The sequence below is a fragment of the Carcharodon carcharias genome, chromosome 12 (assembly GCF_017639515.1).
Source record: "Carcharodon carcharias isolate sCarCar2 chromosome 12, sCarCar2.pri, whole genome shotgun sequence".
Classification (NCBI taxonomy): Eukaryota; Metazoa; Chordata; class Chondrichthyes; order Lamniformes; family Lamnidae; genus Carcharodon; species Carcharodon carcharias.
In genome coordinates, this window is record NC_054478.1 from 122,600,327 (window position 1) to 122,614,837 (window position 14,511).

Below are 14,511 nucleotides of genomic sequence, written 5' to 3' on the forward strand. Positions count from 1 at the left end.
ATGCTGGCAGCACAGATTTACTTAAGGCATAGGTCACTGTTGGCAGTGCAGGCTCGCTTCCGGTACTGTCAACACTGGCATTGCGGACTTGCTGCTTGTGTAGGTCAGTGCCGGTAGGGCACACTCTCTGTCGGCACAGTTCAGTGATGGCAGTGCAGACTCTGTGCACTGTCGGCAGTGGATACAGTGCATTTGATCAGAGGACATATTGATTAATTGCTGGCAGGAGAGTGTTTGGTGCTTTGGGTAATGATAAAAAAAGAGATTATTTGATATTGCATTAACTTCAGACTCTGCCTGGGGAAGTGCAACTGGATTTAGGTGTGGTTAAAATGAGCATCAGGCTGTCACTAGAAAACAGATGCAAGAGGGGAAGATGCATGTGTTGGTAAAATCATGTTGGCAGTGACAGAAATTGCCAAAGATGTTCTGGCAACTGTGAAAGCTGGCGAAGTGGGAAGATCGAGATTAACTTAAAGAATTATGTTGATCTTAGGCAGATCTGCAATGATGATCAATCAGAAGTCCCGCAGATGACTGGAGGAAACCCGACTGCAAGAATGAAAGAACGTGTAGTGGTAAGGAATGGTTCATGGATATGACTTTGTAGGATGGTGGCAAAATGTCTTAAAACTATTGGACAGCAGGTTTCGTGTATTAACACTAGAACGTAGAATGGTCAGCTTTAATGTAAAATCATACGTAGAACAGGATGATTTAATGTGGCAAAAGTTAGCAGCCTTAACCATTGAATAGCTTATAGCAATAGTTGACCAGGTGGGATGTGCGTGAAATAAGGTGCACAAAGACCTGAGGTGATAAAAATGTTGGCTGTGCACTTCGACATTGCCCCAAAATTGGAGCAGGTAAACGATACAAAACCTGAAGCACATGAGGTTACTTTAGCCAAAATTTGCCTAGAAGAGCGATGACTAGAGCTAAAATTCCAAGCACAGGATAAAGAAAGGGAAAGAGAGAACGAAGAGAAAGAAGAAGAAAGCGAAAGACAGGAGAGAAGAGGGAAAGAGGAAAGAAAGCGACAGGAATAGAAGGAGGGGGAGATAAAATTCCAGGAAATGGAGAAAGAACAAGCTTTCCAGAGAGAAAAACAAGAATGAGAATTTAGGCAGCTTGAAATAGGGAAAGGCCCGCTGCACAAGTGAAGGCACCTCTAGTGAGAAAAATGACCTTAGCTCAGGACCGAGTGCTGAGCTCTTAAAATACTCCCTGTTGATACCAAAATTCAATGAGGGGGATGTGGAAACATTTTTCATCTCAGTAGATTGCAAAGCAGTTGAAGTGGCCAGTGGAGGTTTGGACTCTTCTACAGATTAACAGGAAAAGCCCATGAGGTTTATCCCGTATTGTCCAGTGAGAGTTCGTCAAACTGAGATAAATAACGTTGCTATCCTGGGTGCATATGAGCTGTTATTGGAGGCTTACCACAAAATATTCTGAATTCTCTGAAAACATCCTGAACAAACTTTCATCAAGTTGACTGATGGGTACAGGTGCTTAAGATAGATTCCACTTCTGAACGCCTCAGGGAGGTGATTCTCCTCGGAGTTTTAAAAAAAACCCTTTCCATAAAAAATCTATGTGGAGGAACAAAGAGTTTCAAAAGCCAGAGAAATAGCCAGACGGCTATAAATTGACCCATAAAGCTTTAACTCAAAATAAACTTGCATTTAGTAACTCCTATAAGCGAGGGAGAGATAATTGAGAGGTAGATGGAACAGGCTCAAGAGAAAAGGAGAGCAGGGAGGAAAGACCCAATTGGTCTCCAAATTCAAATGAAAGAACCTGGATAGCAAGCCACTGGGGCAGTTTTCAGTGTGGAAAACCTAGACACCAAAATGAGAATTGCTGGCCAATACCAGGGACGTGCAACAGGGGGCTCTGTAACTAAAGCAGTGTCTGTAACCATTTGAATTGTACAATTGAGTTCAGATATAGCTGGGGAGGACCAGGATACCTACCAGAGTTCTTTTGAACAAACGGAAAATGACTCCTTTTGTATCGCAGGTGCTGAGAAAAGACAGTGTCCTCTGGGACACTGGCTGTCTTCAAATCCTGCTTGTAGCAAAGCTTTCAGAGATGCCACCTGAAAGTAGTATAAATACTACAGTGTTGGTAAAAGGGTTACTGGCAAATGCCTTAGTTAAAGTTTACCTGCAGAGTAAGTTGGTCACCAGGGTAGTGATGGTTGGCGTAATTTCGAGCTTACCAGTGCTGGGGGGTTGGAGTGGAGGAGTCGACCTATTGCTGGGCAGCATCTTAGCTGAAAGCACAGTATTGTGTTCAGAGGGCTCAGAGCAGTCCATGGAGACTGGGGATGCTGAGGGAAACGAGCAAAATCCTGCTCAGTTGCAGAGGGCTGAGCAAACCCCTAAAATCCTAAAGAGGGTGATAGAACCAAAAAGGATTGAAAAAGCTAAAGTAAAGCCAGTAGAATTTACAGCAGCCAGAGGAGACTGTGCAGAATTTAAAGTGGCCAACACAAGGCCCTAGGAAAGCAAAAGTACTGGTATAAAAGCAGCAGAGGTTGAAGGATATGCACCAGAGGTATGGTTGGCAGAAACCTTCTTCCAGAATTTAAATAAGGATCAAGAAAGTTCCCAAGCTGATGAGCAGAGAGTGAGGGAGATGCCTCACCTAATCAAAGTGCCACAGGGGAATATAGCAGAAACTGGACAGCCTCCTGTGGGCAGTATTGTCCCAGAGGCCATGAGGCAGATTGGGGGAAACCCAACCCTGAGGTAAAAGGAAAGGGGAAGATGATATGCCCTGAACTGAGCAGCACTTGTGAACACCATAAGGGAAATACAAATGCAGTTACTATAGAATTTTCCACTAAAGAACCTAAGAGTCAAGTTCAAACTTCAAATCTTACCGAACCCAGCAATTCAGCTTCCGAACCTACTGAAGCTGGCGCAGGAGTTGAATCAGACACCTTCAAAGGTCCAAAACCAATTTACAACCCACCATCAGCCTAGAAATAAGATTTGTCAATGTACCAGAAACAGAGCTATTAAACCTATTGGTTGAGAAAGTGGCTAACCAAGGGTTAAAAGCTGTGCAGGCAGTAAAACACTACAGTAACTGAAGTTTGCATAGTAAAGCATTTCTCTTCAACCTGTGAAAGGTGACTCTTCCAGGGATGCAGAGGCAAACCTGAACCTCCATTAACCCCGCAGCTCACCAGAAGTCACATGCCTGTTGATCTTGAAATTCCCAAAGCACTACCACCAGATGGTAATGAAAATTCTAGCCCACTAGACAAAACATAACTGGGAATTTTAAAAAAGAGAAAAGTGGATAGAAGGCATTAGAGTCCTGAAAACAAGCCTTCTTACAGCCAGTCCCAACACACAAAGTAATTCACTTATATTTGTGCCTTAACCTAAAAAGGATGATGAGAAACCTAATCTTGAAAAGAAAACTGTTATAGGAAATTGCAGTTTAAGATTAATGTGTGGACAATAGAATGAATGTGTGTAAAATGTGTGATTCTTTTCATAGTAAAGCAAGAGGAAAACAATGTAAAAAAAAAATGTAATCAAGATGCAATTTTTTCCCTTGTGATGGAGGCGTGTCATGCCCATTAAAGGCATGTCCTATTCATAACTTTAGAACACAAACTGTAATCAGTTTGGAATCTTCCAGAACTAACTTTCTTTTAAAATGGTCGCTGAAAGAGCTGATTCATGGATTCAAAGTACCATAGTGTCTCAAAAAGACAATGGGACCCATTTCAGACTAAGAAGTGTCAACACCCATATCCTGAAATCACCCGGAACTGCATTCCTGGCTTGAATGGGTCTTTCCAGAAACAAAGACAGTAGCAGTCTCAAGCCCCCAGGCTAGATGGCTGGAAGCAATAGTCCACGTTGTGGCCATTCAAACTGAGGTCAACACCATAGTTGGAAGGGAGCTTAAGCAGCTACATGGTGAGGCAACCATATTTTTGTGCTGCCCTTTTCATTCAAATAATCAGTCTACAGAACAGCAGCTGCAGGACATCAGAAACAGCAGTAGACCCATGCCTTTTTAAACCTGAAGACTGTTACATCTTTAAAATCTCTCAACCTGATTCTTATTCCAAGGCCAACTATAAAGACGCTTGGCCTCCTGGTACAGAAACTGGAAGTGCCTAACTTCATGACCTGCTGAACCTTAATCTCTATAAGGGCATCCTGCGACAACTCTGATGTACAACTCTGGCTAACTTTTCAGGAATGAATGCCATTTTTAACAGACCAGCCATAACTGCTTCTTATGGAACTGTTCCTTTGTTTGTAATTGGTAAAAGTGCACTATTCTCTTGAACTATTTTGTTCTCAGAAGTGCTGTGTGAGAGATGCAGCACTTAGACTTTATCAGTAAATGGATGAATAAATAATCCTCTTTATTTAAACCCACAAAAGTTTGCTGCTGTCATTTAACTTGACCCCACACTCTGGGGTGGGGGTGGTGGGGAGGCTAAGAAACAAACACACCCACCTCTCTAAAACCACACTAATTCGGGTAGTAAGGGAAAGGGTGCAATCGTTTCAATTCCCTTCCAACCCTGTCTGTAGCACTTGTTTTTTTAGTGCATCTGCATGTTTCTCAAGAAGCTATTGTTTTGCTCATTTCACACCTCTTTTCTCTCCTCCTCATGTTCCCTTTCGTAGGTACTGACTCTGCTCTACAGCTGCCCTCTGACCAAGCAGCCATTACTAATGTACAGTAAAGTCCCGCTGTTGGTAGGGGTTACATTCCTGCGAAACCTCGCAAACCGTGAAATTGTAAAGGAGGAGCATGCAAAGGAGGAATGGGACTCGATTAGATAGGTTCCAGCCATACAAGGGCAGCATTGGTTTTCAGTATTCTACAGTAACCTGTGTTGCTCTTCACTGAAGCAGTTATACCTGCTATGTATTCTTCACATTTTTGCTTTTTCTTTCCAATTTCCAGCCCTGACAGTTTTATTCGCAGCCCATTTAAAAATCGTCAGTGGGAAAGTGAGAAACCTAGGGTTAATAAGGAGTAAAATATATCCTGGAAAATTCCTCTCCGATTTCCATCCCCCCCCCAAATCAGGTCACTGAAACCAGCCAAGGAAGTCACATGAACCAAGGATTACAAAGATTTATAAAGACAGTTATAATGTGATTCCTGCCCTCGGTAGGAACTAGTCCAGCTCCTTATGAATGTATTTGGAGAGTCAGCATCTACTACACCAGCCTGTATTATATTCCAGAGTCTCACTACTCTCTGAGAAAAGACAAATCACCTAATATCCAGTCTATTCCTACTCTCTTGTAGTTTAAACTTGTGTTCATGCTTTTCCCAAATCCGTTAACCTGGAATAAGCTATAAAATTACATTGTGAGACAAATCTGACTTGCACATTTGCGAACAGCTATTATAAAATAAAAAATCTTTTGCAAAATTCGGACATTTCAAACACAGATAAGCAAATATTGCTCAAGCAATGGGTGATGCGCTGTATAAAGTGCGGTTCAGTAAAAACATGAACAAGGAAGTCAGGAAAGGGGGGATTTTACTGTATAAGCAAAGCTCTGTCCTGCCTTGAGTAATTGTGATCAGGATCAATGACTGATTTTGTCCTCCTTTAGCTGGGGCACTGGGGCCACTTATAGTAGCTGTTCGCAAATGTGCAAGTCAGATTTGTCTCACAATGTAATTTTATAGCTTATTCCAGGTTAACGGATTTGTAACATTGAGCTGTTTCTTGGGCTGAGACCAGGTCACTAAGAGACCAGGGATCAAACCTGAGACTTTCTAGTTTATATGCCTTAGTCACTCACTACTTTTACAAGCGATGATTTAGTGTGACATCTCCATTTCTGTGATCCATTCTTCATTTTCCCTTTTTTCAGGAGCAGAATATAGAGCGTGACCTATCAGATGAAGTGGCAGCGCGATTGTACCTGGATGAAGGAGATGCAACAGCACCTGTCAATATGCCAACCTGTCAAATCCTAAAGGAAAATCTAAGCATCTTAAGTAAAGAGCAAAGAAGAGATCTTCCCCAATTTACAGAGGTATAGCCAAGCTACATACCACAGAGGCTTCAACATGAAATAAAACCAAGGGGAGATAAATGTCATGGGTTTGGGTCAGGAGCAGTAACTAAAATGCACACATGAAAGGCTTTGCATTTGATAAAATGCTATAGAGGAAACCACTTGATGCAATTAAGGCACATGATATTAAAATCAATGTGGCACACAGACCAGGAACTTGGTAATGTAGAAAACAGAGAGTCAAGGTTAATAGATGTTTTTCAGACAGGAGTGATGTAAATCATTGTGTCAATCAAGGGATCACTGTTGGAGTTGTTGTTCTCAATGTATATTGATGATCTGGATTTTGGGTAGGAGGCACACTATAGAAGTTGCAGGCTTAAAAATTTGGAGCTCAGTTAAGTAAAGCAGGAGACCACAGACAGATTAGTAGATTGGCAAAAAAGATGTTAAATGTAAGGTGGAGAAGTACAAGATGATACAATTTAAGAAGAATGAAGTGATGAAATACACTGGTAAAGCTTTGAAAGGATTCAGGGGTTCTGGCACATAGTTCTTCAAAAGTGTGAAGATTAATTTGATAAAGCTACTTTTAGAAAACAATATATACAGGGATTTAGGATTTAAAAATAGGAACCTGGAGTGCGAAAGAAAGAAGTTCAGGAGTCACATGTGCTGTGGATAAAGGTGGATGTACTGTACTTAGATTTCCATTTGATAAAGTGCCACATCAAAGGTTATTATGGAAAATAAAAGCTCATGGGATAACATTGGCTAGCTAACAGGAAGCAGAGAGTTGGCATAAGTGGGTCTTTTTCTGGTTGATAGGATGTGAGGAGTAGTCTGTCACAGTGATCAGTGCTGGGGCCTCAACTTTTTGCAGTTAAAATAAATGGCTTGGATGAAGAGACCGAAGGACTGGTTGCTAAATTTGCTGATGACACAAAGATAGGTAGGAAAATAAATTGTGAAGAGGACATAAGGAGGCTACAAAGGGACTTAGATAGGTTAAGTGAGTGGACAAAGATCTGGCAAATGGAGTATAATGTGGGCAAATGTGAAATTGTCCATTTTGGCAGGAAGAATAAAAAAGAAGCTTATTATCTAAATGGTGAGAGATTGTAGAGCTCTGAGATTCAGAGGGATCTGGGTGTCCAGATGGGGGAAAATCGTAAAAGTCTAATATCCAGGTACAACAAGTAATTAGGAAAGCTGATAGAATTTTTGTCACTTATTGTGAGGGGAATTGATTACAAAAGTATGGAAGTTATGCATCTGTTTTCAGGGCACTTGTGAGACATCTGGAGTATTGTGTGCTGTACTGGTCTCCTTATTTAAGCAAAGATGCAAATGTCAGAGAAGGTTCACTAGACTCATACCAGGAATGGGGGGGTCACCTTATGAGGAAAGGTTGGACAGGTATCCACTTGTATCCACTGGAGTTTAGGAGAGTAAGAAGCGACTTCATTGAAACCTTTAAGATCCTGAGGAGTCTTGACAGTGTGGATGTGGAGAGGATGTTTCCTCTTGTGGGAGAATCTTGAACTAGGGGTCGCTGTTTAAAAATAAAGGGTTGCTCCTTTAAGGCAGAGATGTGGAAAAAATTTTTCTCTGAGGGTCTTAAGTTTTTGTAACTCTCTTCCTCAAAAGGCGGTGGAAGCAGAGTCTTTGAATATTTTTAAGGTAGAGTGAGATAGATTCTTGATTAACAAGGGGGTGAAAGGTTATCAGGGGTAGGCAAGAATGTGGGGTTGAGGTTACAATCAGATCAACCATGATCTTATTGAATGGCGGAACAGGCTCGAGAGGCTGAGTGGTCTGCTCCTGCTCCTAATTCATATGTACGTATGATACAATAATTGTTTTGAATATTATGTTCAGTTTTGGGTACCTTAGTTCAGGAAGGAGGGTAAGTCCATGGAGAAGTTGGAAAAGAGATACACATGATACCAAAGATGAGAGCTTTTAGATAGAAGAGATTTTGAAAACTAGAGCTCTTTTCATTAGAACAAAGCAGACTGGGAAGAGATTTTGAAAACCTTAAATTGAGTGAAACCACAGCCACTGTTCCTTTCTCGTTCAGGCAGAGTTTTGCCTTTGTGCATTAAGATCAGACCTCGGAGCCAAAGTCTCTCCAGTCTTCCCACAGTGTTATCATGCAAGCTTGTTGCTTGCTCTACCCTCGCATTAAAATCAACCCCTGTTAAAACACCTGTTTATTTTTCCATTCTCAGACAAGGCCCAGCCTGATTGCCCTCTGCACAGTCGCTGAGTGACCTTGCAGCATTTGTTTTTGCTTTTTATTTGTGGCATTGGTAACTTACGATCCTTTGTTACAGAGAATGGTGGAGGAGGTAAGGAAGGCCCTTGACTATGGAGAGCCTGATGAAGTTCTCAGCACTGGCTTTAAACTGAGGATAACACGAAAGGACATTGGCACCCTGTGTAATTTCAGCTGGTTAAATGATGAGGTACAGATGCCTTTCAGATGTTCCTTTTTATTTTAATACATTTTCTGCTGAGACTTGGGTCCTCACTAGTTTTCTCCCACCCCAGCATTTCCCTCTCAACTCCTGAAAGCGCTGACTGTTGCGAATATGTACTTCCATCTGCTCTCTGGGGCCTCACCCAAATGGCTATTCTTCATATTATTCTCTCATTGGTATACTGCCAATGGGCTGCTCTACATACCTGGCATTGGTCAACCTGTATTTTCTGTTGCGCCAGGTTCCTGGGCAACCAGAACCTGCTTCGCTTCCAGTTTTTCATGGCATCCTCTCGACTCAGCCATTCTGCTTTCACTATTCACTCACGAGATGCTGTTAAATTGTTAGAGATGAACATTTTGACTTTGTTTTACCGTTCATTACAAATAATTTATAATAATGAGAAAACATCAAATTAATGATTAGGACATATTGGTTAAGTTGTTATAGGTATCATTCTTTTCAGATTGCATCATGAGCCAGAATAGCAAACAGTCAATATTATGGACACTTACAACTTCTATTTATATAGTGCCTTTAACATAATAGTGTCCCAAGGCATTATAAAACAAAATATGAAGTGAACAATTTAAAACAAAATGCTGAAAAGTACAGGAAAATAATAAAGTAGAAATTGACAAGTTTTTCTGAGCAAGCGGAAGTAGCTAGTGATGTCCTCCAAAGTTTAGTTGCAAGGTGACTTCTTTATCTGTGTGTGTGTGTGTAATACCCACACACCAATAATGTAGTTGTAGGTTTAGAGGCAGAACTGTTAAATTTTGTAGATAATTCTTTAAGAGAACAAAGGGAAATTCAAAGAGATATTGATAAGATGGGCACTGGACTAAGAACTGACATGTGGAATTAAGTATCTGAAAGTGTTGAGATGATTTATAAATTGAAATAGACTTGACAGTCTGGAGGAGAGCAGGTCTTTTGGGGGTACGGTAATGGGGATACAGGGTCACAAAATTACATGTGAAACAGAAGCACCAAAAGCAGCAGCTGTCCACATTTTGACTTTCAAAGAAATATTATTTAGGCTCCTGTTGGAAATGGGTGAGGACTTGATGAATGTATGCAAATCAGGTAAATTCTTAAGATCTACAACACCATTTTTGTCTCTGACTGTTTTGCTGCTGTCAGTTACTTTTCCACATGTACAAACCATGGGCTCTACAAGTCGAGACTTGGCCCTTTCCAGCAATATTTAAAGGCATCGCAAGCTGCCCTCAGGAAACTGTGGGAAGATTTTTTTCTTGGAAACCTTCAGTTTCAAAGTGTTTGCAGTGGTTTTAAATCATTCCCAGCTCGAAAGGGCTTCTTACAACACGTGTTTTTCTTCATAGAGGTGATTCCGTTACTTAACTGTGAACAAATAAAATAAAAACCAGGGTGAACCTGCTCTGGAAACCTGCTGAAATGTCATGGGGTGGGGGGGAAGGGAAAGTACAGCCAGGATGCTTTGTACTGCAACAATGTCACTAGTCTACTCTGCTGCAGAATACTGCTCTGCCTGGTGGTCCTGCCTCCATGACGCAAAAACTGTGGACATGCAGCTAAATGCTCCAGAGGACAGTGTCAGGGATGCTTAAATCCACCCCAACTGAGTGACTCCTAGAGCTGTTCCACATTTCCCCACTTGCCATTTATTGCAATACCATCTGGAAGTCCTGACTCAAATCATAATGTGTGCTGCTCTATAATGTCGCTGCCTCCTATCCACCATAGAAAAGTACACCTCTTTAAGGAGCTACAGCCTTCCTTTAAGTAGCGGCCGATCTGCCAGACTTGCCACGCTCCCAGTCGATGAACTGCCCTAGGAAGCTTAACTTTTTTTCCAAAATTATACTTCATTCATAGAACATAGAAAAGAACATTACATTACAGTTCAAATTTGACAAATTGCAAAACAGACCAGTTTCTTTCAAAACAAAAACAGAAATAACTGGAAAAACTCAGCAGGTCTGGCAGCATCGGCGGAGAAGAGCACAGTTGACGTTTCGAGTCCTCATGACCCTTCAACAGAGCTAAATAAAAATAGGAAAGGGGTGAAGCATAAGCTGGTTGGTTGGGAGGGGGGTGGGGGGTGGTGGTTGTTGGGACAAGCAGCCAGTAATAGGTGGAGATAACCAAAAGATGTCTTAGACAAAAGGACAGAAAGGTGTTGAAGATGGTGATATTATCTAAAGGAATGTGCTAATTAAGAGTAGAAAGCAGGACAAGTAAGGTACAGATAGCTCTAGTGTGGGTGGGGTGAAGAAATACTAAAAGGGGTATAAGGTAAAGATAAACAATGGGTGGAAATACGTTTAAAAATAATAGAAGTAGGTGGGAAAAGCAAAATCTATATAAATTATTGGAAAAAACAAAAAGGAGGGGGAAGAAACGGAAAGGGGGTGGGGATGGAGGAGACAGTTCAAGATCTAAAATTGTTGAACTCAGTATTCAGTCCGGAAGACTGTAAAGTGCCTAGTCGGAAGATGAGGTGCTGTTCCTCCAGTTTGCGTTGAGCTTCACTGAAACAATGCAGCAAGCCAAGGAAGACGTGGGCATGAGAGCAGGGTGGAGTGTTGAATTGGCAAGCGACAGGGAGGTCTGGGTAATGCTAGCGGACAGACCGAAGGTGTTCTGCAAAGTGGTCACCCAGTTTGCGTTTGGTCTCTCCAATGTAGAGGAAACCGCATTGGGAGCAACGAATGCAGTAGACTAAGCTGAGGGAAGTGCAAGTGAAATGCTGCTTCACTTGAAAGGAGTGTTTGGGCCCTTGGACGGTGAGGAGAGAGGAAGTGAAGGGGCAGGTGTTACAACTTCTGCGGTTGCATGGGAAGGTGACGTGGGAGGGGGTTGAGGAGTAGGGGGTGATGGAGGAGTGAACCAGGGTGTCACAGAGGGAACGATCCCTACAGAATGCTGCCATGGGGGTGAAGGGAAGATGTGTTTGGTGGTGGCATCATGCTGGAGTTGGCGGAAATAGCGGAGGATAATCCTTTGAATGCGGAGGCTGGTGGGGTGATAAGTGAGGACAAGGGGGACCCTATCATGTTTCTGGGAGGGAGGAGAAGGCGTGAGGGCAGATGCGCGGGAGATGGGCCGGACACGGTTGAGGGCCCTGTCGACCACCGTGGGTGGAAAACCTCGGTTAAGGACAAAGGAAGACATGTCAGAGGAACTGTTTTTGAAAGTGGCGTCATCAGAACAGATGCGACAGAGGCGAAGGAACTGAGAGAATGGGTTGGAGTCCTTACAGGAAGTAGGGTGTGAGGAGCTGTAGTCGAGGTAGCTGTGGGAACCGATAGGCTTGTAATGGATATTGGTGGACAGTCTATCACCAGAAATTGAGAAAGAGAGGTCAAGGAAGGGGAGGGAAGTGTCAGAGATGGACCATGTGAAAATGATGGAGGGGTGGAGATTGGAAGCAAAATTAATAAATTTTTCCAGATCCCAACGAGAGCATGAAGCAGCACCGAAGTAATCATCGATGTACCAGAGAAAGAGTTGTGGGAGGGTGCCGGAGTAGGACTGGAACAAGGAATGTTTGACATACCCCAGAAAGAGACCGACATAGCTAGGACCCATAGCCACACCTTTTATTTGGAGGAAGTGAGAGGAGTTAAAGGAGAAATTGTTCAGTGTGAGAACAAGTTCAGCCAGACGGAGGAGAGTAGTGGTGAATGGGGATTGTTCAGGCCTCTGTTCGAGGAAGAAGCGGAGAGCCGCCAGACCATCCTTGTGGGGGATGGAAGTGTAGAAGGATTGGACGTCCATGGTGAAGAGGAAGCGGTTGGGGCCAGGGAACTGGAAATTGTTGATGTGACGTAAGGTGTCAGAGGAATCACGGATGTAGGTGGGAAGGGACTGGACAAGGGGAGAGAGAATGGAGTCAAGATAGTGAGAAATGAGTTCCGTGGGGCAGGAACAGGCTGACACGATCGGTCTGCCGGGACAGTCCTGTTTGTGGATTTTGGGTAGGAGGTAGAAGCGGGCCATCCGAGGTTGGGCGACTATCAGGTTGGAAGCTGTGGAAGGACGGTCTCCAGAGGAGATGAGGTCAGTGACATTCCTGGAAACGATGGCTTGATGTTCAGTGGTGGGGTCATGGTCCAGGGAGAGGTAGGAAGAAGTGTTTGCGAGTTGACGCTCAGCCTCCGAGAGGTAGAAGTCAGTGCGCCAGACAACAACAGCACCATCCTTGTCAGCGGGTTTGATGACAATGTTAGGGTTGGACCTGAGAGAACGGAGTGCAATAAGTTCAGAGAGAGACAGGTTAGAATGGGTGAGAGGAGCAGAGAAATTGAGACAACTAATGTCACGCCAACAGTTCTCAATGAAAAGCTCAAGAAAAGGTAAGAATCCAGAGGGAGGGGTCCAGGTGGATGGAGAATATTGGAGGTGGGTAAAAGGATCCGTTGAAAAGGGAGAGGACTCCTGTCCAAAGAAGTGAGCACGGAGACGATGGCGGTGGAAGAGGAGTTCAGCATCATGCTGAGCCCGAAATTCATTGAGATGAGGGCGTAATGGTATGAAACTAAGTCCTTTGCTGAGCACTGAACATTCAGCGTCTGAGAGGGGAAAGTCAGGGGGTATAGTGAATACACGGCCGGGTCTGGAAATGGAAGACAGGGTGGGGACAGAGGGACAGGCAGGGGTGGAGGGTCCTGAATGGGTGTTGGTGTCAATGAGTTGTTGGAGCTTGCGTTCCTTAGCACTTTTGTTTTTTCCAATAAATTATATAGATTATTCTTTTTTCACCTATTTCCATTATTTTTAAATGTATTTCCATCCATTGCTTTATCTATACCTTTTAGCCTTTTTCGATTCCTTCACCCCACCCCACCCCCACTAAGGCTATCTGTACCATGCTTGTCCTGCTTTCTACCCTTAATTAGCACATTCCTTTAGATAATATCACCACCTTCAACACCTCTTTGTCCTTTTGTCTGTGACATCTTTTGGTTATCTCCACCTATTACTGGCTGCTTGTCCCAACAACCCCCCCCCCCACTAGCTTATATTTCATCTCTTTCCTATTTTTGCTTAGTTCTGTTGAAGGGTCGTGAGGACTTGAAACGTCAACTGTGCTCTTCTCCGCCGATGCTGCCAGACCTGCTGAGTTTTTCCAGGTATTTCTGTTTCTGTTTTTATTTTGGATTTCCAGCATCCGCAGTTCTTTGCTTTTATCTCAGTTTCTTTCAATGCAGTACATGAGATGCCTCAGTAGACTTGGCGTTGCAGGATTTGTTACAATAACAATAACATTTCATGTCAAACATTCTCTGGCTTTGAAGAAGAGTCATACAGAATCGAAACATTAACTCTGTTTTTCTCTCCACTGATGCTATTAGACCTGCTGAATTTTTCCAGCATTTTCTGTTTCTCATTCTCTGGTGGATACAACGTGAGGGATTTTGTACGGTTTCAAGAGGGCCTTAGACAGTGGTCTTTCCCCACTGAGCCTTTGCATTGGCAGCCCTAAACTTTAGCACATCTTTCAGCACATAGTCCTGGACCTTGAAATGTGCTACAAAGCAGATAATGCTGGAAAAACTCACCGAGTCTGGCAGCATCTGTGCGGAGAGAAACAGAGTTAATGTTTCAAGTCCGTATGACTCGATGCTCTGAAGAAGGGTCATACGGACTCGAAACATTAACTATGTTTCCCTCTACACAGATGCTGCCAGACTCGCTGAGTTTTTCCAGCATTTTCTGTTTTTGTTTCAGATTTCCAGCATCCACAGTATTTTGCTTTTATCTTGGAATGTGCAAGTCTGTAACACTCAGTGATGGACAGCTCTTTGCACGGAAAGACCAACAGGTTTTGGACAGACCAAAGGGTTCATCGAGTTGAAGGTCCTTCAGCAGTAGTTCATGCTTTTCTCTGTGTGTATCCCCGGGAAAAGCCCGTAGAGCACGGAGCCTTGTGTAACAGCTGCCCTGGATGAACCTTGACAAAAACCACTACACCTCTTTCTGAACCTGCTTTGCAAAGA

The 14,511-nt window shown here is 43.1% G+C and overlaps 1 protein-coding gene across 1 annotated transcript in view; it reads left to right on the top strand.

The window, feature by feature from the left end:
• The window catches only part of senp2 (SUMO specific peptidase 2), a 76,709-nt gene that overhangs the window by 40,756 nt on the left and 21,442 nt on the right, over positions 1-14,511 (top strand). The window contains exons 10-12 of the mRNA XM_041201086.1: positions 497-578; positions 5,889-6,053; positions 8,375-8,506. Of these exons, the coding sequence (XP_041057020.1) occupies positions 497-578; positions 5,889-6,053; positions 8,375-8,506 (379 nt within the window). The remainder of the gene's footprint in view (positions 1-496; positions 579-5,888; positions 6,054-8,374; positions 8,507-14,511) is intronic.